At 48.1% G+C, this 21,534-nt stretch overlaps 6 protein-coding genes across 6 annotated transcripts in view; 3 read left to right on the top strand and 3 right to left on the bottom strand.

Annotated features, from left to right (window-relative positions):
- PCYB_114940 (MYND finger protein) overlaps positions 1-3,549 on the top strand; it is a gene marked incomplete at its 3' end in the record, with an annotated part of 3,888 nt that extends 339 nt beyond the window's left edge. The window contains exons 3-14 of the mRNA XM_004223373.1: positions 245-353; positions 540-731; positions 865-998; positions 1,158-1,209; positions 1,303-1,441; positions 1,580-1,655; positions 1,821-1,866; positions 2,559-2,621; positions 2,718-2,922; positions 3,041-3,159; positions 3,303-3,380; positions 3,502-3,549. Coding sequence (XP_004223421.1) covers positions 245-353; positions 540-731; positions 865-998; positions 1,158-1,209; positions 1,303-1,441; positions 1,580-1,655; positions 1,821-1,866; positions 2,559-2,621; positions 2,718-2,922; positions 3,041-3,159; positions 3,303-3,380; positions 3,502-3,549 — 1,261 coding nt within the window. The remainder of the gene's footprint in view (positions 1-244; positions 354-539; positions 732-864; positions 999-1,157; positions 1,210-1,302; positions 1,442-1,579; positions 1,656-1,820; positions 1,867-2,558; positions 2,622-2,717; positions 2,923-3,040; positions 3,160-3,302; positions 3,381-3,501) is intronic.
- Positions 3,550-4,605: 1,056 nt separating this feature from the next.
- Positions 4,606-5,478, bottom strand: PCYB_114930 (zinc finger protein; the record flags this gene model as incomplete). Its single annotated transcript, XM_004223372.1, has 2 exons — positions 4,606-5,237; positions 5,445-5,478. 2 exons carry the CDS (start codon positions 5,476-5,478, stop codon positions 4,606-4,608), a joined length of 666 nt encoding a protein of 221 aa, XP_004223420.1.
- Positions 5,479-6,795: 1,317 nt separating this feature from the next.
- Positions 6,796-8,184, top strand: PCYB_114920 (uroporphyrinogen decarboxylase; the record flags this gene model as incomplete). Its single annotated transcript, XM_004223371.1, has 2 exons — positions 6,796-6,871; positions 7,112-8,184. 2 exons carry the CDS (start codon positions 6,796-6,798, stop codon positions 8,182-8,184), a joined length of 1,149 nt encoding a protein of 382 aa, XP_004223419.1.
- Positions 8,185-8,622: 438 nt separating this feature from the next.
- Positions 8,623-12,672, bottom strand: PCYB_114910 (EXS family protein; the record flags this gene model as incomplete). Its single annotated transcript, XM_004223370.1, has 13 exons — positions 8,623-8,655; positions 8,808-8,873; positions 9,018-9,080; positions 9,220-9,276; positions 9,511-9,571; positions 9,740-9,874; positions 10,014-10,103; positions 10,277-10,349; positions 10,530-10,567; positions 10,843-10,950; positions 11,095-11,361; positions 11,507-11,832; positions 12,082-12,672. The coding sequence occupies 13 exons, from the start codon at positions 12,670-12,672 to the stop codon at positions 8,623-8,625; spliced, it is 1,908 nt and encodes a 635-aa protein (XP_004223418.1).
- Positions 12,673-14,290: 1,618 nt separating this feature from the next.
- PCYB_114900 (para-hydroxybenzoate--polyprenyltransf erase) lies at positions 14,291-15,460 on the top strand (the record flags this gene model as incomplete). The annotated part of the gene is made up of 1 exon (XM_004223369.1): positions 14,291-15,460. One exon carries the CDS (start codon positions 14,291-14,293, stop codon positions 15,458-15,460), a length of 1,170 nt encoding a protein of 389 aa, XP_004223417.1.
- A 375-nt stretch (positions 15,461-15,835) lies between these two features.
- On the bottom strand, positions 15,836-18,940 carry PCYB_114890 (hypothetical protein; the record flags this gene model as incomplete). Its single annotated transcript, XM_004223368.1, has 5 exons — positions 15,836-15,888; positions 16,032-16,075; positions 16,295-16,409; positions 16,612-16,704; positions 16,882-18,940. The coding sequence occupies 5 exons, from the start codon at positions 18,938-18,940 to the stop codon at positions 15,836-15,838; spliced, it is 2,364 nt and encodes a 787-aa protein (XP_004223416.1).
- Between the last annotated feature and the right edge of the window lie 2,594 nt (positions 18,941-21,534).

Raw genomic sequence — 21,534 nt, 5'->3', positions numbered from 1 at the left:
GAAGAAAAAAAGGAAGAAAAAAAAGGAAGAAAAAAAAGGGAAAAAAAGGAGAAAAAAAAGGGAAAAAAAAGGAGAAAAAAAAATCCCAAACATAACGAATAAAACGGCACGTGACGCGAAGCATAGAGAAACGCAACACAACATGGCGTCGCACTTGCAGGACTCGCCAAACGATCGTGTCGAACCGCGCTTGGGAATGCCCCCTTTTTTCAAACCCGCTGCTACCTCCATGTCTTCCCCTTAGATGGTTTGAGTGCCACAAGAGCCTAGTCTCGATCAACCTCTACCTCCACCGCAACAGTGACATGCTGGACACCATCGGGGACGAACGGGTGGACGCCCTCATGGGGAAGGTACCGGGAATGACCATCTGAGCAGTAGAGCATGAGCAGTTGAGCGGGAGCAGTTCAGTATAAACACTTGAGCGTCTTTTCTGCGACGAAGTGGTGAACACTGCTATGCACACATATGAATATTTACCCCCACATGGGAAGGACTCCTTCCTTCTGCACACTTCCCCCCCCTTCCCCCTTGCAAAGTTTGAAATACTGCTTAGGGAACTAATCACCACCTACTTCGTCCGATTTCTCCACTCGGAAGAATTAACAAAGTGTAGCAAAGACAAATCATTGCCACAAGAAGTGGGGGGAAGCGAACTGCAGAGTGCCAGCGGAGGTCCAAAAAACGGAGATGACACAACTGCGCAGAATCGCATCTCCAGTTACATATCGGTAAGGATATACACCCTTACACCCCTTATACGTACATGCCCAAAAAAAGGGAGAATGTCTCCCTGTAATCGCTGCTTCCCCACTGAAGCAAGGCCCTTTTTCTATTTAACCCACTTACCCCCTCCACCCCCAGCTGTACCACGAAGTGACATTACTGAACATCTTCGAGAGGGTCCTATGCGCAGATCACGCATATGACAAAATAGACAGCCACATGATAAACCTCTTTGCGTATCTTTACTCCAATTTGGTGGCCTTCCTGAAGAGGTAGGAGATGGGCGAAGCGGTCGGTCGTCAGCGTTGATCAGAAGGTTGCAGCGGAGTGGACATGCTCAATGCGTGTGTTAAAGTTTTATTATTTTGCTTTATTTTTATTTTTTTTTATTTTTTTTATTTTTATTTTTTTTTATTTTCCCACCCCTTTAGCAATTCAGAGGAGTACTTTGTTAAGCCCATAAGCGAGATGTCCATAAGCGAGGTCACCAGGAGGGGGACACAAACTGGCGCGTCATTTCTGTGACCCTCTACGCATCAATATATGAGTCCCCCTCCCCCCCTACTTCTTCTGTAGATGCTGAAGGAAGAAAACGACAAGTCGCAAAACATAGACAGACTGAAAATATACATCAGTGTTATCAACGCCCTGCGGAACATAACGGACAGGATTCATCTCCTCAACAACACAGTCATCAATAAGATAGTGGATTACGGTTAGGAGAAGGAGGGGAGAAGGAGGGAAGAAGCAGGACATGCTCTTTCGCTTCTTTCAAAACAACCTTTTTTTCCCTCACGATGCTGTCATGAAGGGGTACAATACAGGATGCCCTCCCCCATTTTTCCATCCTCAGATATTTTGCTAATTTTAATTCCTCTCCTGGAGAAGAGACCGTGGGCACACGACAACTACGTGTTTGAAGGAAATGAGTAATTTTTGATATCCAGCGCCGATCTACTTAAGCGCACTGATGAGTGCATGTCCATATGCACATGATGGAGATGTGCGTAATGGACATCCCTTTGGGGTTACTCCCCACGCACCGTTCACGTTCACGTTAACGTTCACGCTCACGTGCACAAACGCATACACAGGTGGGTAAAACGGGAAGGAAGCACCTTATGTACGATTGAGAAACAGGTAGAAGCAACGAAAAAGAAGCAGTGCGGATAACGAAGTGTACTCTTTTTTTTTTTTCTTTTTTGATGACCACCTACATATGGCAAACATATTTTCTTCACTGAACTGCACACGGCGTCTACCCCCCCTCCCTGAAGCTGTGGCTTATACTGTACACTCTGATATTGACTAGGAACTGTCAAGAAAAGTAAACAAAAAAAAAAAAATCACTCAGAGCGAAGGAGTTCCAAACTGGATTGGGGCTTATGCGACAATCACTTGTGTCGACATTAATTGTTATTCCCTTCTTTGCACTCCTGACAGGTACGAAATGACCAATTATAGGAGGAACAACATTTTGAAGGTACACAGGGGGGGTGCATCAGTCCCCTCTCGTTTGCTTCACCGCGTTAGTCCCACCGCGTCCGTCTCACCGCTTCCATCCCACCGCGTCCGTCTCACCGCTTCCGTCCCGCCGCTTCCATCCCACCGCTCAGCTCCGGAAGTACATGAACGAGCCCCTGCACGAGCAGCTGCCCCCCATGAAGACGCTGCACACGTTCATCGAGGTAAAGCGGGAAGCGGAGCCACGGAAGAGAGGCAGCAAATAGGCAACCGAGCGAACTAGCCGTTAAACGAACTAGCCGCTAAAGGAAGCAGCCGCTAAACGAACCAACCAAACTGCGAGGCCACCCCCTCCCCACCGTCTGCAGCACCTGTACATTTCCAAGAGCGTCTTCCCGGAAAACAAAAACTCCTACCTGATCATCGACGTGGTGAGTCATTCCGAAAAAAAAAAAAAGGGGAAAGAAAAAATGGCAAATCATCCTGAACAGGGAAATAAATCCTGCCACTTCATAGCCACTTCATAGCCGCCTCATCGACGCTCCCCTTTTCACTCTGGACAGGTGCCGGAAATCTTTGAAGAAATCAAAGAGGACGTGCTGAAGAACAAAAGGAGATTAGCATCCCTCCTGAGCAGCGTCACCATCGAGAGGGACCTTTTGGGAAGCATTTCTGACATGTACCTCTCCGTGTATGAATTTGACCAGCAGGCTGGGAAGGGCGCAAAGAAGGGTAACACTCCAAAGGGGGGAAACGCGGCAAAGGGGGGAAGCTCCCCAGACGCGCCGAAAAACGTGTACCAGGGGGACAACACTACCCTCTCCACTTTCACTTCCCAACCCAATTTCAGACACCCATGGCGGTCCTCACTCGAATGACGAAAAGGGCGCGAACGACAAACGGGGAGAAGCATCAGCAGAGGGTGAAGCAAAGGAGGAGCCTTTCCTCTGCGACAGCTGCAAGGAGATTGTAATTAACAAAACAGAGGGGAAAAAAATTCGGTGCATGGAAAAAGGGCCCATATCCTTCCACCATATCCTTCCGCCATACCCTCCCGCCATTTCCCTCGCCATTCCCCCCGCCATATCCTTCCGCCACTTCCCCACGTTCAGGCCGAACTACAATGCTCGCAGTGCAAACGGGCGTACTACTGCTCGAAGGAATGCCAAGTGGGTTTCAGCCACGAGCAAGTGGGCGACTTGGTGCAAAATAAGAACGCACAAATATTTCGTCCCCGTCTATCTCCCTTTCATTCTTCGTTCATCTCCCTTTTTCTCCCCTTTTTCCCCACCTTCCCCTGCCGCGGCGCAGATGAAGGACTGGTTTCACCACAGAGAGGTCTGCTCATACGTGACATAACATCAGCCTGCAATTTAACAAAAACAAGAAGAGGTGGCGCAGCGGCATACTCGGAGTTGGTTCTCACGTGAACAGTCAAAGACAAGACAAGCCAATGCAATGCAAACATGATGGAAGGTGCGTCAATGTTGGCGAAGGAAGAAAACGGTGCTGTGCGGGTAGTCACTATGTCCAACTGCGCACCCCATGAATCAAAAAAGGGAGGCCACAAAAATGTGTGTCTGTGTGTATATGTGGGGGGGGAGAGGCGGCTGCTGCATATGTTTTAGTTGATCCCGTGTTCAGCCACCCCCCCTTCAGCTTAACCGTGTCTACTTTGCTCTCTCCCCTCCCCCCGCGGGTAAGAAGCACAAAACGGGGGAACAACCACGCAGGCATGTTGTGGGTAGTATATATATGCCAAACACCGCGTAGAAGCGATTAACTTGTCACACAAATACTTTTTCACAAAAGAAATGCTGAACAAAAAAAAAAAAAAAAAAAACTTTGGACGTAGCATTCTCACTCGCTGGTGGGGTACGACAATCAAACGACTTCACCCTGCGCGTTGAGGCAGCTGACAATGTTGGTCCTGCAGATGGGGCACGCTTGGCTTTTGTACAGCCACTTGGTAAGGCAGCCCACGTGGAAGAAGTGACGCTTGTCGCACGGCATCATCATAACGTCATCGCTGCGTACGTAGTTCATCATGCATATAGAGCAGATCTCTTCATCATCCTCGTGGTCGTTCTGGTAACCCTCCTCTTGGTCGTTCTCCCCCCTATGGTCGTTCTCCCCCCCGTGGAGCGAACTGTCTATCCCATTCGATGCGTCCTCCGAGCCACTGCTGGGCACCTTCCCCGGGGACCCCCCATTAGCAAAGTCAGAATGCTCATTTGGGTCACTACTCCCCTTAAGCGGATTTAGCATCTCCCTCAGGTGGTCATCAACAAGGGGGGATGCATTTCTCACACTCAAAGAATTCTTGAGATTTTTTTTTTTTTCTTCTTCTTCTCCTCCTCCTCCTCTCTATTGCCCTTTCTCTGCATGACCCTTTTGACCTTATCAAATATAATTTCAAAAGAGGGTTTTTTTAATTTTTTTTTTTTTTTCCTGTTCATTTTTCCCATTACGCGCAAAGTCCATATCGCTGTATTTTAAGACGCTCAATTTATTTATGACATTTTCAGGAGTTGGAATGCGATCGTTTTCATCAACGGAGAAATTTATTATGACACAAATAATTATGGAAAGGAATAACCCAAGGGAGATATAAAATAGGAGGGGTAGGAAGTACAGGGTGATGGTAAAATAGTAAAAGAGCTTTATGAACCTCAAAGCCACCGTGGAGTAGGAGCATTTGTTTCTGTAAAAATGGAGTAGGTGAAGAGACAACAACAGCAGGAGGAAGGTCAAGGAGTTAAATAGCTTGATTAAATATATGACTAGGCTTCTCATCTGTTCGTTGTTTTCTATTTCGTCTCGCTTCTTTACTCTTGTAATTGTCAGGTTGACATGTCCGATGCTTTTAATCCATATAGCTATCGCCAGCACCCTGTTGTAGAAATCACATTGCTCGCAGGGGGTTCGAATGAAGTATATCCCCATGGTCACCAGGCCTAGGATGCTTGCTAGCAGCACGAGGTGCAGCACCATCGTCAGGTACCTGTACAGCGTCCGTTCGGGCGGACCCAGTTCGATGTAGTTCCCTGCGAGGGGAGATAAGGAAAAATAAAGAAAAATAAAGAAAAATAAAGAAGAGTAATCAAATATAATCAAGTACAATATAATATAACAAAATAAAGAGAAACAAATGCGCTGCGAAATAACCATGCCAGTGTGTACCCCGGAGGGCGCGCTTTCCCGGCACTCATCCTCGGCCTCCTTACAGAGGAGACCAAGCTGCTCTTTCTCACCGCTGCCACTCGTGTTATCCACGTCTGAATTCATTTTTTCTGCACCGGCTGGCGTTCTGCTTTGATCAATTTCGGTTCCCTGCAACTGAAGTGGCTTGGTACCAACTCCCGTGGATGTGTCACCCCCCTGGATACTCACCCGAGCTGTGTTTCCTTCGAGCTGTCACGACTCGGTCTTCCACGTCTTGGTCCGTCCCTTTCTGCGTCACTTCTGCGTCACTTCTGCGTCGATTCTGCGTCTCTTCAGCGTCGATTCTGCTTCTTCTGCTTCTTCTTCTTCCCCTCGGCTTGGCCGATTTGCCCTAAATTCATTTCTGCCCGCCCCAGACGAGCACCATTCCTCGGCACTGCAAAGTTGTGCGATGGCGGGACACGGGCACTGTCGCGGAGGAGGTCACGTTAGAGCAGCAAAGCAGTGTAAGCAGGCGCGCAGGCTTGTACCTTCTCCAAGCACACCCTCCTCCAAGGTCTCACGCGTACACCTGTGCCGATGAGCGTGCAGACGAGCGTGCCGACGAGCGTGACGACGAGCTTGCGCACATATTTACTTATATGCATGCACGATCCTTCTCATGTAATTCATTTACTCCTCTTCGCGAAAGGTATAAAAGGAGAAGAAGCCACACGGTGTAGGGACCTCTCACAAATGCAAAGTCGTAACGATTGAGAGTATGCTGGATAAAAAAAAAAAAATGCGCTTGTGTTTGTGCTTTGCGTTTGTTCAATGGTGAATTGGGCATGGTAAAAGTGCCGCGCGGAATGGAAGGGGCGCTACACAGAAGGGAAATGACACGGTGTGAAGGCTGCGCGGTGTAAGGGATACGCGGTGTAAGGGATACGCGGTGTAAAGGCCACGCGGTGTAAAATATTTTCGTTTCGGAAAGTGGCACAGTGGCACAGTGGATGTGTGGGGAGTGAGAGCTCGTTGCAGGGACACTCACGCGGAGGTTTTTTTTTTTTTTTTTCAAGTTGATAAAATTCTACATAGATTTTTTTTTGCCCTCCCCACTTTGCGTTCCCCACTTTGCTCCCCTCTTTGCTCCCCTCTTTGCTCCCCCCCTTTTGCAGTTCCTCCCCCTGTGGACGTACACTACCCACTGCTTGGTGCCCCCCATGTGCACCACCACCCCAAGGGAAGCGTATATTAATGTTATATCATTGTAAAAGCGTTAGAAGGACGTCGTGTTTTTCCCCTGTGAGAGTTACCGACCTAATCTGACCTGTGCTGGTAAATCTCCGTCGCGTACGCTTTAATATGAGAACAAAGTTGGTGCGTGCCCTGGTCCCGTTCTTCCTGCGTGACTTCCTCTCGTTCATGCACAACAGAAAAGAATCGTTCGGCTTGTTCAGGATGGAGCCCAAAGCTGTGAGCAGCAACGCGGACCAAATGGAAGTCTTCGTTCGACCGGAGAATGCCAAGTACCAAGGTATAGCTGGGACAGCAGCGCGGTGGGGGTTCTGCTTTGACGGATGTTCACCGATATGAAGCGCGTCTCATCACTGATAAGCTCTCCCCGTCACGGCTTCTTCCCCCGTCACGGCTTCTTCCCCCTCACCGCTTCTTCCCCCTCACCGCTTCTTCCCCCCTCACCGCTTCTTCCCCCTCACCGCTTCTTCCCCCCTCACCGCTTCTTCCCCCCTCACCGCTTCTTCCCCCCCCACCGCAGCGTTCGGCCGGCCGAAGAACGACCTGGTGCTGAGAGTCATCGAGAACAAGGAGGAAGGAAGGGCGCTGGAGAGGATCCCCGTGTGGTTCATGCGACAGGCCGGCCGCTACCTACCGGAGTACCGACAACTGAGAAGCAAACACGACTTCTTCGAAATGTGTCAAAATCCAGAGCTCTCCTCCGAAGTAACCATCATGCCCCTTAAGAGATTCCCATGTGACCTGTTAGTTATATTTTCCGATATATTAATCATTTTTGTTGCCATGGGGATAAACATAAAATTTATTGAGAACGTTGGACCAACATTCGATCAGAGTATTACTTCCTTTGAGGAGTTCCAAAAGCTAACCGTCTCACTAGACCAAGTTATAAAAAATCTGCACTATGTATATGATGCCATCAATTTGACGAAAAATAAAATTAACAATGCAGTTCCCATTTTAGGGTTCGCTGGATCCCCATTTACTCTCTTTACATACCTAACAAAAAATAACAAAAAGACATATGAGGATAGCATTCGAATGGTCTATGAACGTTCAGAAGATGTACATCTAATTTTGAGTAAACTAAGTGAGGTATGTGTAAGTCACCTTATCAATCAGATCGATAGTGGAGCAAATATTGTACAACTGTTCGACAGTAATGCAGATGTTATAGATACATGTTTGTTTTCTCGATTTAGTTTGTCTTATTTAAAAAGAGTTATCGAAACGGTGAAGAAATTGAGACCTCATGTATTTGTCATTTTATTTTTGAAGGAGAATTTTCACCCAGATTTGAAAGAGCTCAATATTGATGTCCTTTCCATTACACATAAACAGCTAGCTGTGAATTCGTCTAGCTTTTACTACGACTTATTTGAAGGCAGGATCATCTTGCAGGGGGCTTTGGATCCACACATAATGCTTCTGAACGATGAGAAGCTCGTGTCAAGGTATACATCTGAGATGATCAGTCAAATTCGGTACACGAACAAGTATATTGCGAACTTGGGTCATGGGATGCTGCCCGGCTCGAGAGTCGAAAACGTGCGTGCCTTTATCGACGCCGTGGGGGCCTACTTCCCTGCGTAGTTTTGACCGCCCCGCGGTTCGTTTTTATTTCTCCCATGTGCACTCCGCCCATCTGCACACCGTTTCATCTGCACGCCGTTTCATCTGCACTCCTCCAATTTGCACTTCTCCAATTTGCACTCCTCCCATTTCAACGTGGCGACTTCACCAGACGCTTTAAAAAAAAAAATCCCTGCTGTTTTAGCAGTTACGCTTACGGATGTTCTCCAAAATGAAGCGAAAACAAAAAGGGGAGAAAAAAAGGGCGAAAAAAAAGGCGAAAAAAGGCTCGCGGGGACGATTAAGTAGAAGACCCCCTAAGGGTGCAGCCAGTGAGACAGACCAAACAACCGTCAAGTCATGACGGGAGAAAAAAAAGGAGGGAAAAACGGCGAAACGAAGGCCAAAATAAAACGCAAATAAGCGTGCAAAATTAAGCGAAGCAACCGAGGGAGGACCTCAAAACTTCTTCTTCTTCGTCATTTTTGGCACCTGCGGGGAGGCGGAAGAGAGCCGTGATGAAGGGGGTTAACAGCACGTCAAAAACGTCAACCTATCTACACACCGCAATCGAAACAGAAACCGCGTCTCCCTTTGAGCTGTCCCCTTTTTCCTTTTCTTCTTTCGACCTGTTGGGGCCTTACCCATAGTATGGATCTGTATTTGGACGCGTTCGTCACATGCTCGTTCTCCAGGCGGAAGCAAATCCACTGCGGGGGGGGGAGCGCGGTGAGCGTGGTGAGCGTGGTGAGCGTGGGAAGAGGTGATATGTTGACCTGCGTCTGCAATCGCTTCGTGTCATGTATATACACGCCTGTGCAAACACGAACGACACGACCGCTCAGTCTGCCTACTATTGATCGCCTGAGGACTTCGATGAACATCAAAACGAAGGTTATTAGGAAGGTGTTTATTTCCTGCGGGGGGGAGTGTAAAAGCGTTCGAAAGGGATTGCACTATGTTCACGTTTCTCTTTTTTTTCTCTTTTTTTCTCTTTTTTTCTCTTTTTTTCTCTTTTTTCTCTTTTTCATTTCTTTGCCTCTTGCGCGGGGATACCTTATTCTGGAAGATGGTAATCGGCATGAGGGTGATGGCCCACGTCAGCCTGAAGATCTGCGCGGGGGGTGGTGAAATGGCAAAATGGCGAAATAGGACAGCGGTGAAATGGCAAAATGGCGAAATAGGACAGCGGTGAAATGGCAAAATGGCGAAATAGGACAGCGGTGAAATGGCGGAATGATGAAAAAAAAACAGCGCAGAGTTGGCGAAGCGATCGACGGGGCACACTCTCCATCCTGGGTGCCCCACGTGACGCCCATCTGCAGACATCGCCGCGGCGCAGCTAACCAAATTTAGCAATCCGGCAAAGTAGTAGTAATGCGGGGGGTACATCAAATTGTTGTTTTTCCTGTAGGGGGAAAATGAGAAAAAAAAAAAAAAAAAAAAAAACAATTTGGAAAAATCGCCCCTTAAGCAGTCAACCTTCGATTTGCTGTTCCTCTTTCATCAGGGAGGACACACTCTCCTCAGTCTTCAACTAAAACTCTCGTCGCTTGCTCTCGCCGCTCGCTCTCACCTTAATAAATAATTGTACTCCTTCAGGAGCCCCCAATCACAGTACAAGTCCCAAAAATACATGTACGTGGATCCCACGACGTAGGCGCAAATGAGGATAATTTTGCTCGTGTTCGTACCCAAGCCTAGGTAGGCCCTGTGAGGATAAGCGGCAAGTGGGAAGGTGCGAGGTGAGCGTGTGGATAAGCGGCAAGTGGGGAGGTGTGCGTTGTGCCTTTGGCTACGCGACCAGTGGGAAGGTGCGGGGCTGCCCGCAGAGCTGCTTGCACCCTCACCAGTTAAAGGACGTGCATATCACGATGGCTATTCCGGACAAATACTTGAGCATGTTAAAAATGTGAATTTTTTCTCTCTCGTTGTTGTATCTGCGAAGGAGGGAAAAGTGGGTCCACATGGAGGGGTGGTCGAAAGGGGGACGGTGCAGGGGAGCCACATCGACTTGTTCAGCGCGACAACTGCCGCTCGAGTCCCGCTTCTAATCCAGCTTCGAATCTCGCTTCCAACGTTGCTTCCATTGGCGCTAGCCCAGTTTGCGCACCTGATTAAGCATTGACAGAAACGGAAATAAAAGGGGAGTCCCACGAAAACGGGGTTGACGTAGCCTTCCAGGACTGCGTGGGGGGAGGGGGAAGTGGGAAGTGGGAAGTGGGTGGATGGTCAAGCGGATGGCAATCGGATGGACAAATGGACCACCAAGTAGCCGACCAAGTGGACGACCAAACAACGCTAATGCGCAACGAAGGGGGACGTCCCCCTCGTGTGCGCTGCCGCCCCTGTGAAGCTCCACATACTTGGACACTTCGCAGGCGCATTTGTTTTCATTCCGTTTCTGAAAAAGGGGTGAAAGAAAATGTGGCGTAAAAGGGGAGTAAAAGAGGCGTAAAATGGAAGCAAAATGGACGCAAAATGGACACAGAATGGACGCAGAATGGACGCAAAATGGACGCAGAATGGGGGGCTGCGTGCGGAGTCATAAACAGGCGTGACGCACAGGTGGAAGCACACCAGGGGGGAAAGGGGCTAAGTGCGCCCACACACACCCCTACACCACACCGCTACTCAACACCGCTACACCACACCGCTGCGCTACGCCGCCCCACTTACAACAAAAAGCAAACGAAGTACTGAACATCTGAGAAGGTCTTCGATAGGCTCGTCAAAATATCCCCAATGATGTTGTCCAGCAGGTTGACACTGTTGACTAGGAAAATGCTTTAAGCGGGGGAGAGAGAAAAAAAAAAGAAAAAGCAAGTCAGGAGATGAAGCACAGAAAGAGGACACACAAGTGCACACAAGCACACACAAGCACACACGCTGATTTGAAAAATGCAGGTTGCTACTCGGGGTCTCACTTACCCGCTGGAGAGAACTCGCAGAAGGGATGAAAAAACAAAGTTGGTTTCCTTATACTTGTAAAAATTAACAGGAAAGATGGTCGTGCAGAAAAGGAGAATAAAAAGGATGACAACGTGGAAAATGATATTGGAGAAAATATTTAGCTTGAAGAGAACGTCCAGTAGGAACACGAGCAGAGAGAGCGTCGTCAGGAAAAGGAGGAAGATCACGACGTTGATCAGGTAGTAGTATTCGTCCACGATGATCTTGTTCAGGTCGAGGATGTACCTGCGGGGGGAAGAAGAAGAAGAAGGCCACACGTGGAGCGGCGACACGTAGAGAGCAGACACGTAGAGGGGAGGCACGTAGAGCGGCGACACGTAGAGAGCAGACACGTAGAGGGGAGGCACACACGACTCCGCCGCTTCCTTACGTGAAGTTCACGCCGTAGACCTGCATGAACAAGAAGGAGCCGAAAATGAAGAGGAAGAAAAAATTTAAAATGTAAAGCAGTCTGTAGATCGGCAGGATGGACAGAATTGTATTCACATTTATATTATTTTTGTTCAGGTAAAGCAGAATGATGGTGTTGATGACTAGGATGATGAGAATACCACAGAGGGTGTATAGGATGCCTCTGTACTGTCCGATATTTTCGATTTTGTTCTTGAGGTAAATTTTGAAATTTAAAAAGTCCAGCCTCTCACAGTTGTCTCCCCGTTTCTTCTGGATGGACAGGTAAGTCGACTTGATTTTCGCCTGCGCAGGGGGGGGAGGGAAGCAGTTAGGAGGGGGCAGTTAGGAGGGGGCAGTTACAGGAGGGAAGCAGTTAGGAGGGGGGCAGTTACAGGGGGGGGCACACAAGGGGGGTTTACACAGGGGTGGTCGAAGCTACGCTATACGGCTCTACCGCTATACCGCTACACCGCTTCATAAATCGGAGAGGACTCCTTCACTTAGTAGCCGCCCCCCCCCAGAACGCTCACGAAAAGGGAAAGGCCTGCGTACGTTGAACTCCTCCTCACGGCTTATCTGGTGCAGCGTGTTGCAGTACTTCTGATACAAGTCGAGCGAAGTGGAGAGTTTCTCCTTTTTGTTTTTTTTCTTCAATATTTTGTAAACGGAAAGAACGTTAATATTCAGATAATTATTCAGGATATCAAACATGTTATAAATATGCAAACACTTGGTCTTCATGACATCCATGTCTTTTAAGTTAATTTTATCACTCATGAGGAAGGACTTAATCTCATTCACTCTGTCATTAAGGTAGTTGAATTCTTGTTCGTAGTGTCCTCTAACCATATTAATATAATGCTGTAGTACCCAAAAAAACAGGTACGTGTAATCGATATCTCCACACTCAACATCGTCATTCTTTCCTCCTTTTTTATCTTTGTTGTTTTCACCTACGTTATCAGAGGTCACCAAATTACATACCTCTAAAACATCCTTGTTGTTTTTTTCAATCCGTTCATACAAACTGCATATTTCTGCATTTCTTTTCCTTTTAATAATTTTTTTCAAGAATTTATAATCGATGTACTTGTCTTCCCATGACTTCACCTTCAGATGTTTTAGCTTCTCTGCAAATTTCATTTTGCTGGTCCTTTTTTTTCGACCCACACTTGGGATAGAGAGGCCTTCCCTGCGCCACTTCTACTCCGTTGGTGTGCTTCCTTTCGAGTGCTTCCTTACGGCAGTTTTTTTTCTTCCTCGCTGCACCGTTGCTGAGCTACTTGTGCTCGCCACCTTGGACAAACATGTCAGCGGGCAGGGATGGTAAAGCCCCGTCGAATTTTGTCAGAACCTGCAGTGAAGCTGCGTCCCAGCTGTGGCGAAGCTAAGAGGAGGGACAGACGAGCCTGAGACAAAGCTGCGGCGAAGCTAAGAGGTGGGGCAGACGAGCCTGAGACGAAGCTGAGAGGAAGCTCCTACAAAGCTACGCCAAAGATGCTACAAAGCTGAGACGAAGTCCGTGGGCGCAACGGCCTCTTCCTCTGCCTGGCCTCAACGGCGCCACACAAACGACTTGCACGTTAGCAGGTCGCCCGGGCCCACGCGCACAGGCACAAAAAAGCATATCATGCGTGCGTTTGTGACGAGGCGGAGGGGCCCATTTTTTTGTTCGACGAGTCAAGCTGTGTACGTGGCTTCGAAGATGGGAAGTGGTGGAAACGTGATCGTGAAATGGGGGAGATACCAACGACCGGGGGTTTGCGGCAAAGTTAAAAAGAAATAAAAAAAATGTGGGGCGAGGAAAAGGCACGTCGAAGAAAAAGCTCGTCGAAGAAAAAGCTCATCGAGGAAAAAGCCCGTCGAGGAAAAAGCACGTCGAGGAAAAAGCACGTCGAGGAAAAAGCACATCGAGGAAAACGGGACGCGAAAAAAAAAAAAAAAAAAACGCTGCTCGAAGCGCGGCAAACGCAACAGGCAGTGTCACCACGAACAATGTCGCAGTAAATACCGCCGCACCTCCCCCCATGACGCAAAACCAAACGAAGAGCACATTTTATCAGATCGCGGAAAGCTCCAAAGACTCGCCGCCGTGGCGCAGGTGTGAGCAAATGTTGACGCAGTGAGGTGACCAGCGTGGAGACCAGCGCGACGACCAGCGTGGCGACCAGCGTGGCGACCAGCGTGGCGACCAGTGTGGCGACCAGTGTGGCGACCAGCGTGGAGACCAACGTGACGACCTCACGGACGCGCCGATCGCAGCCACCGCTGCAAGCACACCGACGTGGAAAGGAAGCACCATCCATGCCGCCAACCCCATCAGCGACGCCACTCTCGTACTTACCGCCAACACCGTCAACGCCGCCATCACCGCCATCACCGCCAACACCGCCAACACCGCCAACCCGGCGAGCGATTGAAACGGGGAGAAGGGATGCATGCGAACTTGGGGCACCTCCTCAGCAAAAGGGGGGCCCCCAAATGGGGCCAGCGGCACAGCCCCCTCCCCAGAAGGGGGGCTCTGCACACAGCGCGCAGTCTGTCCAAGGGCTTCCCATCGATGAAGAGAATTCCCCTCAAGGGAGTATCTCCCATGTTTGTTCTCCACGCAGGGAAAGGGAAAAAGACGGGCTTCCCCCCGCAGTACAATGGAACAGCCGAGATATGTAGCAGAAGAAGCGTTATTGGATTTGCATCCACAGGGGTGGATCCCACAGGAAGTAACCAGTGTAAGGAGAACTCGAACGGGGGAAGAGCGATGATGATGTATCGTTACTACTCTGTGAGTGCGGGTAATAGTGAGAAATCACAGAGGGGGAAGCACATGATGGATGGAAGCAACCACGTGGATAACCCAGCAATTTACCCCTCTAACCATCACACTGCATGCTTCGCCCATTGGCTGAGCGCCATCCCGCTTCCCGACAAGGTAAAGCTAAACCTAACTGCCTACGTAACCCTATCAAGACTGCACATCCCAACAGGGGTACACCTCCTCCTGAACTCAGCCCTATATGGCTACTTCCTAACCCTCCCAGTAGAAAATCTTTTCACCCCAGGGAATGAACTAAATTGGGAGAGCATATACAAAATAGGAAGAGACATCAGCCTGTTTGCCTTTGGAAGTCTGAATAGCCGTATCGTTGGTTGTATAATTAATGACCTGTTTGATAGAAAATATGACAAGCATGTTGAAAGAACAAAGAATAGGCCACTAGCAAACAACACAGTGACTACAGCCAGGGCATTTACCTACCTAGGTCTGCATTCCGCGCTCTCTCTCGTAACTCTCTTTCAGTTTAGTACACAGACGATATACACAGGGTTACTCTCTACCGCTTTCATTATTTCGTATCCGTTAATGAAAAGAATAACATACTACGCACAGGTCTATTTATCGATCACTTTTAACCTTGGCTTCTTAATTGCTTGTACTGTGAATATAGATCTAGCTACGAATGTGCTTCCTCTCTGTGTGAGTTTTTTACCTTTGTGTTATTTGACTATAATATATGATACGATATATGCTCACCAGGATAAATGGGATGACATAAAATTGAATCTGAAGTCATTGGCTATAAAATGGGGTGATAAAACACTAATGTATTCGAAGCTGTTAGCTATTAACATGGTCTATCTGTTTTATTTATCAGGGTACCTCTTTGATATGCACTATTCTTACTATATGATGTCGACGTGCAATGTGCTTTACTTGCTACATTGCATTAGTAAGACTTCTTTGGATGACAAGGAGAAATGCATGACCTTTTTTAAAAACAGCAAGAATATACTGATGCTCTTTGCTCTCTCTGCATTCGTCGCCAAGGGGTGCCAGGCGTACCAGAGGTTGGGGACGGAAACCCAAAGGGAAGATGCTCCCACAAACGAAGAAGATACCCGCAGGGGAGTAACGCAGGAAGGGACCACTTGATGCTGTCCTCGGTACGGGGTACGTTTGAATGAGTCTGCCGCGCGAGCCGCGCGAGCCGCGCAAGTGAGTTGGACACAAAAACAAGGGGCGACGTACGCGGCGCAAAAAGGGGTACGCAAATAGGAGGCACGCAAAAAGGAGGCGCTCAAATAGGAGGCGCTCAAATAGGAGGCACGCAAAAGTGGGCACTCAAATAGGAGGCGCTCAAATAGGAGGCGCGCAAATAGGGGGCGCTCAAAAGTGGGCACGCAAAAAGGGGCGCTTAAAAATAGGTGCTTAAAAAAGGGCACTTAAAAATGATCGCCAGGCTGACCGCGCAAACTGAAGACGTAAAAAAATTAAAGCACTGCTCACGAGGAAGGCCGCAGTGGGAGGTCAAATTCCGGGGGGGATAAACTTCACGGGTTTGCTGTACCTGTCATTGATGTCTGCTAGTGAAGAAGCAAAAAAAAAAAAAAAAAAAAAGGGGGGGGGGAAAACAACTATAATGGAAAAAGTGCTGAGACATGAGTGTGTGTATAGTTGGGTGTTCTCGTTCCGTGGCCTCTCATTTGTGCATGCTGCTGCTCACCCAGAGTGTCTATTTTCCCATTCATTAAATTGAGGTTCATGTTTCTGTGGGGGGGAGAAGGGGGCGCGCGTTTGTGTGTGTATGCGCGGGTTGCGCAGTGGAGGCGTTGCCGCTCCGCTCGTTGTCATTTTGTTTCCTGTTTTTTGCATTATGTTTCCTTTTTTTTTTTTCTTTTGTCTCTCTCTTTTGTCTCATCTCTTTTGTCTAATCTCTTTTGCCTCGTCTCTTTTGTCTCTTTTTTTTTTTTCCCCTTCATGGCCTACCCCTCCATGGCGTACGCGGGGCCCGGGCCCGGCGTCGTGGAGCTCTTCAAGTTCGCCTTCAACTTCGTGAACAAGTCCTTGTCCAGCAGGTTCGTGTCGACGCGGAAGTTGGCGCCTGCGGGGGGGGCGGCGCAAAAGGAAAAAAAAAAAATCAATCAAATAAGTCAAATGGAATGAGTCAAATGGAACAAGTCAAATGGAATAATCCAAATCATATCATATCACATCACATCAAATAACGGCAGAGCAACTTGCCAAGTGGGGAGGGGCGCGCAGGCTGCCCAGCCGGTCGGAGGGCCTTGCCGCTTTTGTCGCACCTGGTACAACGTTGGGGGGCCCGCCCATGTTCAGCTTGGCGGCGTACATGTCCAGGTTGTTGTTGGTTATTTCTTTGTTCAGGCGTAGGTTGACTGCGCGGGGGGGGGAAGCGATTGTACAGAGGGGAAGCGATTTGTGCAGAGGGGAAGCGATTTTTGCAGAGGGGAAGCGATTTGTACAGAGGGAACGCTATTTTTGCAGAGGGGACGCGATTTGAAGTTGATGCACGCTCAACTGGTGGCCACCCTCGAAGCCCTGCGGGCGCTCACCTTCCCGAGATATGCTCAACTCCTTGGCCATCTCGTCGTTGCGGCGCTGCAGGGCGTCGACCTCCCTGCGGAGCGCCTCCTCCGCGGACTCGCGCAGAGCGAGCTTCTCCTGCAGGGCTTTCACCTCGCCCTGAAGCTTGCCGATTTCGCTGACGTTCTGCGAGCTGGCCTTCTCCACGTTGATGTGCTCAATGGTCTTGCATTTCAGTTTGTCCTTCATCTTCCGTAGCTGCGTCTGCAGCTTCGTGATGATGTCATTCCCCTTGTTAATCTCGTCAATGGCAATGTTAATTTCTTTCTCGAGTTTTCCATTCCTCTCTTTGTATTTCTTCAGTTCCGTTTCCAGATTGGAGTTGCTAATCTTGATGCTTTCAAAGCTGGAGCTATTGGAGATATTACTTTCGCATTCCTTTTCATATTTACTTTTGAGATTATTAAACTCAACAGTAAACGTGCTTTTGTATTTTTCCAATTCACACTTAGCACACTCGATGTCTTCCTTCTCCTTCAGGAGTTTTATGAAGTTTGTGTTTTTTTCTTCCAATTCATTTTTCAAATTTTTTACCTTGCCGTTCAGGTGAAAAATTTTTTGTTCATAATTTTGGTTAATTTCATTTAATTGTGTAAATTTATTTTTTAAATTTTCAAGATCTTTTTTCAGTTCTTCATTTTCACAGTTGAATTTTTCTTCTTTCTTTTCTATAATCCTTTCGTGTTCTTTTTTCAATTTGTTTATGTCGTTATTCAGTGTATTGTTAAAATCGCATTTCAAATTGTCAATATTATTTTCCAAATTTTCAATCGTTTTTTGCATACTTTTAATTTCGACCATGTTCTGACCATTCTGTATAATTTCTTCATTCAGCCTGGTGATGATTTCTCCATTGTACGCCTTCATATATTTTATATTGTTGCAGAGGTAGTTAATGATATTTTCATGATCAGCTCTCTTAAGTTGGAGAGACAAATGAGTGAGCTCCTTAAACTGGTTGATTTCGACCAGATTGAGAACTGCACATTCTGTATTTTTTTCCTCGTTGCCATTGTTGCCTCTGCATGCATATGGTCTACAGTAACTTGGATTATTACTTCCCCCACTGTTGTATCCCGTATTTGTATGACTATTGTAGTAGGGGTGATGAGACCCACCCACCTTCCCCCCTCCATTGTCATTCCCACTGCTGCCATAATTGTGTGCATCCCGTTCGAGCACTCTCCCACCGCTGTCCAGCATGAGAACAGCACGCAATCTCTGGTCTTCCACTTTTTCACATTGCTCATTTTCGAGTACACACTCTTCCAGCAAGTCGATAAATTTAAATGGAAACAAATCAAAGTTAATAACAAGCGTCTGTTCCCTTTTTATGCTTTCGTAATTTTCTTCATATAAATCTAGATAATAAAAAAATAACTCATTTAAATCATCGGACAGTTCCAACCTCATGTACTGCTTCCCCCCGATACTTTTTAGACTGTTAATTTTTACTGTCAATGCCTTTACGTAATTATGTTTCGTTTCACTTTTCATCAGGAACTTAATAATTTTGCAATAGAGCAATCCATTTTGGTCGTATTTATTGTATATAAAACTCATGTCTAAATTTTTTTGTAGCTTATTCGTGAGGGGATTTTTTATCGCCACATTCGGGTTGTTGCTGCGTGTGACGGCGCTGGCCATTTCGGACGTCTTTTCGGGTGCCTTTTCGGGTGCCTTTTCGAGAGCCTTTTCGAGAGCCTTTTGGAGAGCCTTTCTGGACACCCTTTCTGACGCGTTCGCGCTCTCCTCAGCGATACTCACTTCACTGCAGCTTCGGTGAGCTGTGCAAATTATGTTTATCTTGGGGCCTCCCACAGCGTATGCCCCTTTTCCCATCAAGTTTGCATGTGGGATGTACATCATAGCCGAGGGATCGTTTGGACTGTCTGCATAATCGCTCCTCTTCTCACTGCTGACGCCGTAGCTGTGGCAGCTGTAATCATTTTCGTTCGCGCGTGAGTCCCCATTCGCACTGTCAGAGTGAGAGATGGAACACTCACGGAAATTGGGTCCTGAATTCATGTTGGCAGGTTCGCGTCCATTACAACCGTGCCTCTCGTGTGCCGCAGTGACGACCCGAACATTATATCCTTATCACTGCGAAGTGGGATGACGCACAAGGGAGGGAGAGTGAAGAATTCCGCGTTGGAAATTTTCGCCACTACTTTACTTCGCTTCAACACGACGCGCATGCGAGTATGCGGGTCATGAGGGAAGTGGGAGAGGGTACATAACTCTCGTTGAGCTGAACAAAAGGGGCTCCCTCGTTTTTTTTTTTTTTTTTTTTTTCCTTCTGCTGACCTTCGCGCATAGGCAGTTTTCACCACAGCGCTGCGTCTACCGCGTTCGCGCACACATGCACATGCGCACGCGCAGGGGTATCCTCCCGTGTGGGTGGATGCGTGCCTGCCCGTCGGAGCCGTTTCTCACTTCTGGGGAGTGCCTCAAAGTTGCTGTAAACCGGGGGGTGGAGTGACCCTTCCCGGCTGGGAGAAGTAGACCGTCAGCCTGCTTAAAGTTGGCATGCGAGCCAAGTGTGTGTGAAATTGCCTTGCGCGAAAACGCCAGGGGGGGGAAATAAAAATGTGCAAGGTGGGTTAAAACGGCGTAAGGTAAAAAAAAAAATAAAATAAAAGAGCACTATGAAGTATATACATGTTCATATGTATGCATGCATGTATGTACGTATGTATGTGTGTTTTTTTTTTTTCCGCGCTTTTGGGAAATTCCCCCCAAAGGTGAGATTCCCCTTCAAGCAGGGAGAGCAAATTTTCTGTGTGTCACCTTTGGAGGGGCTCCCACTTGTGCACATGCATGTGTACGTAGTGGACGAAGAGCAGGGCGGCGGTAGCGCGGGGAATGCCGTGAGGGGGGTATCACGAGGGGGTACCACGAGAGGAGTGCCACGAGGGGGTATCACGAGGGGGGTATCACGAGAGGAGTGCCACGAGGGGGGTATCACGAGGGGGGTATCACGAGAGGAGTGCCACGCGCGGAGGGTGCCTCAAAGCGTAGTGCACTTAATATTGCCATCGCAAAGTAAAATTATGTCTAAGCTCCCCTTTATGGTCTCCCCCCTGTCCTTTGCATTTCTTCAAGGGGATGAAATCTGGGGATGGAAGCGCATGGCTTTTGCGCGGGGCTCCTCCTTTTTTCAAGAGAAGATTGTGCAGAGAGGCAGGAATAAAAGGGGGAAAAAAAAAGAAAAGGAGAGGAACGTACGCTAAACCCAAGTGCACTGCGCAGTGCAACCGAACGAGGGAAGTGCCTTAACGCATTCCCATTTTTTTGACAACACTCTTGGTGGGGACCGTCCAATGGTGGACTCGCGCGGATATATATATTTTTTTTTTTCTCCATCCAATGGGTGCTCTTTTGGGGAGGGAGGACACTCCAAGTGTGTGCACAGCGAAAAAAAGTTGAGCAGTACGGAGACAACTGAGAATGGGCCGCTCTCAGTTGCATTCCGTTAGGCCAGTTCTGCCCCGTAACGCTTCGCGTCGTCCGTTTGGCCCGACTGACACGTTTACCCCCCAAGTCCTGTCACGTTCTGTTCACCCAACCATACGGCGCTTCACACCAGGTGGTCACTTTTTTTATTTTTTTGTAACGCCCCTGTGAGAGGCAGCCTTTACACGCCCGTGCGTTCACCACTTGACGCGTTGATCGCTTGTCCCGTTAAGCGGTCAAGCGGTTAAGCGGTCAAGCGGTTAAGCGGCCAAGCGGCTAACCGGTCAAGCGGCTAACCGGTTTTGCGACCAAGCGGCTAACCAGTAAAGCGGTCAAGCCGCTAAGTGGCTACCCCCTATGCACACACGCACGCGTCTTATGCCCCCGCGTTTCCGGTTGGACAGGAGGAATATCATCCAGCTCGCATGCCACCAGCGTGCTGCCTCACCCCATGTGCCGCGAACAAAAAAAGTGCGCAATTTTGCCAAAACCGAAAAGGCCTTCATGACATGCACGTAGTGAAGACCGCCCATGCTTGGGCACAGAATGGTACACCAAGAATTGCTCACCCGGGGAAAAAAAGGAAAAAAAAAAAAAAAAAAAAAAACACTTTTAGATCTTGTGCATATGCAAATGTGTGCGTACGGCCACGAGTTCACGGCAGTTACACAACACGCAACACGCAACACGCATTACGCATTACGCCTTACGCATTACGCCTCACGCATTACGCCTCACGCATTACGCATTCGTGCTTATCCTCCCTGTCTGCCAAACTTTTTTTAACGCATTTTTTTTTTCATCTCATCCTTTCACATTTTTCATCATTCCGCAGCCCCTGTTTTGTGTACGCCTTTCCATGACACCGCGCGAGTGTGCAAAGTGTGCGTAAGGAAGTGGCGTGTACCAAAGTATGCCAAGGCGTGGCCAAGTATGCCAAGGTGTGGCCAAGTATGCCAAAGTATGCAAACATTTTGTGTAAATATACGTAACGTACGCACAAAGCATGCGTTAATGTTCACTGTGCCAGCAACATAATCGCCAAAACGCTTTGTGTATATGTATATGCATGCATGCATTGGATTTTTTTTTTTTGTTTTTTTTTTTTTTTTTTTTTTTTTTGTGTACTCCCTGCCAACTCGAAGTCAAAGTTAGCTTGTTACACA

The sequence above is a fragment of the Plasmodium cynomolgi genome, chromosome 11 (genome assembly GCF_000321355.1).
Source record: "Plasmodium cynomolgi strain B DNA, chromosome 11, whole genome shotgun sequence".
Taxonomy (NCBI): Eukaryota; Apicomplexa; class Aconoidasida; order Haemosporida; family Plasmodiidae; genus Plasmodium; species Plasmodium cynomolgi.
The sequence above is the reverse complement of the archived record's forward strand: the minus strand, read 5'-3'. Positions and strand labels throughout refer to the sequence as shown.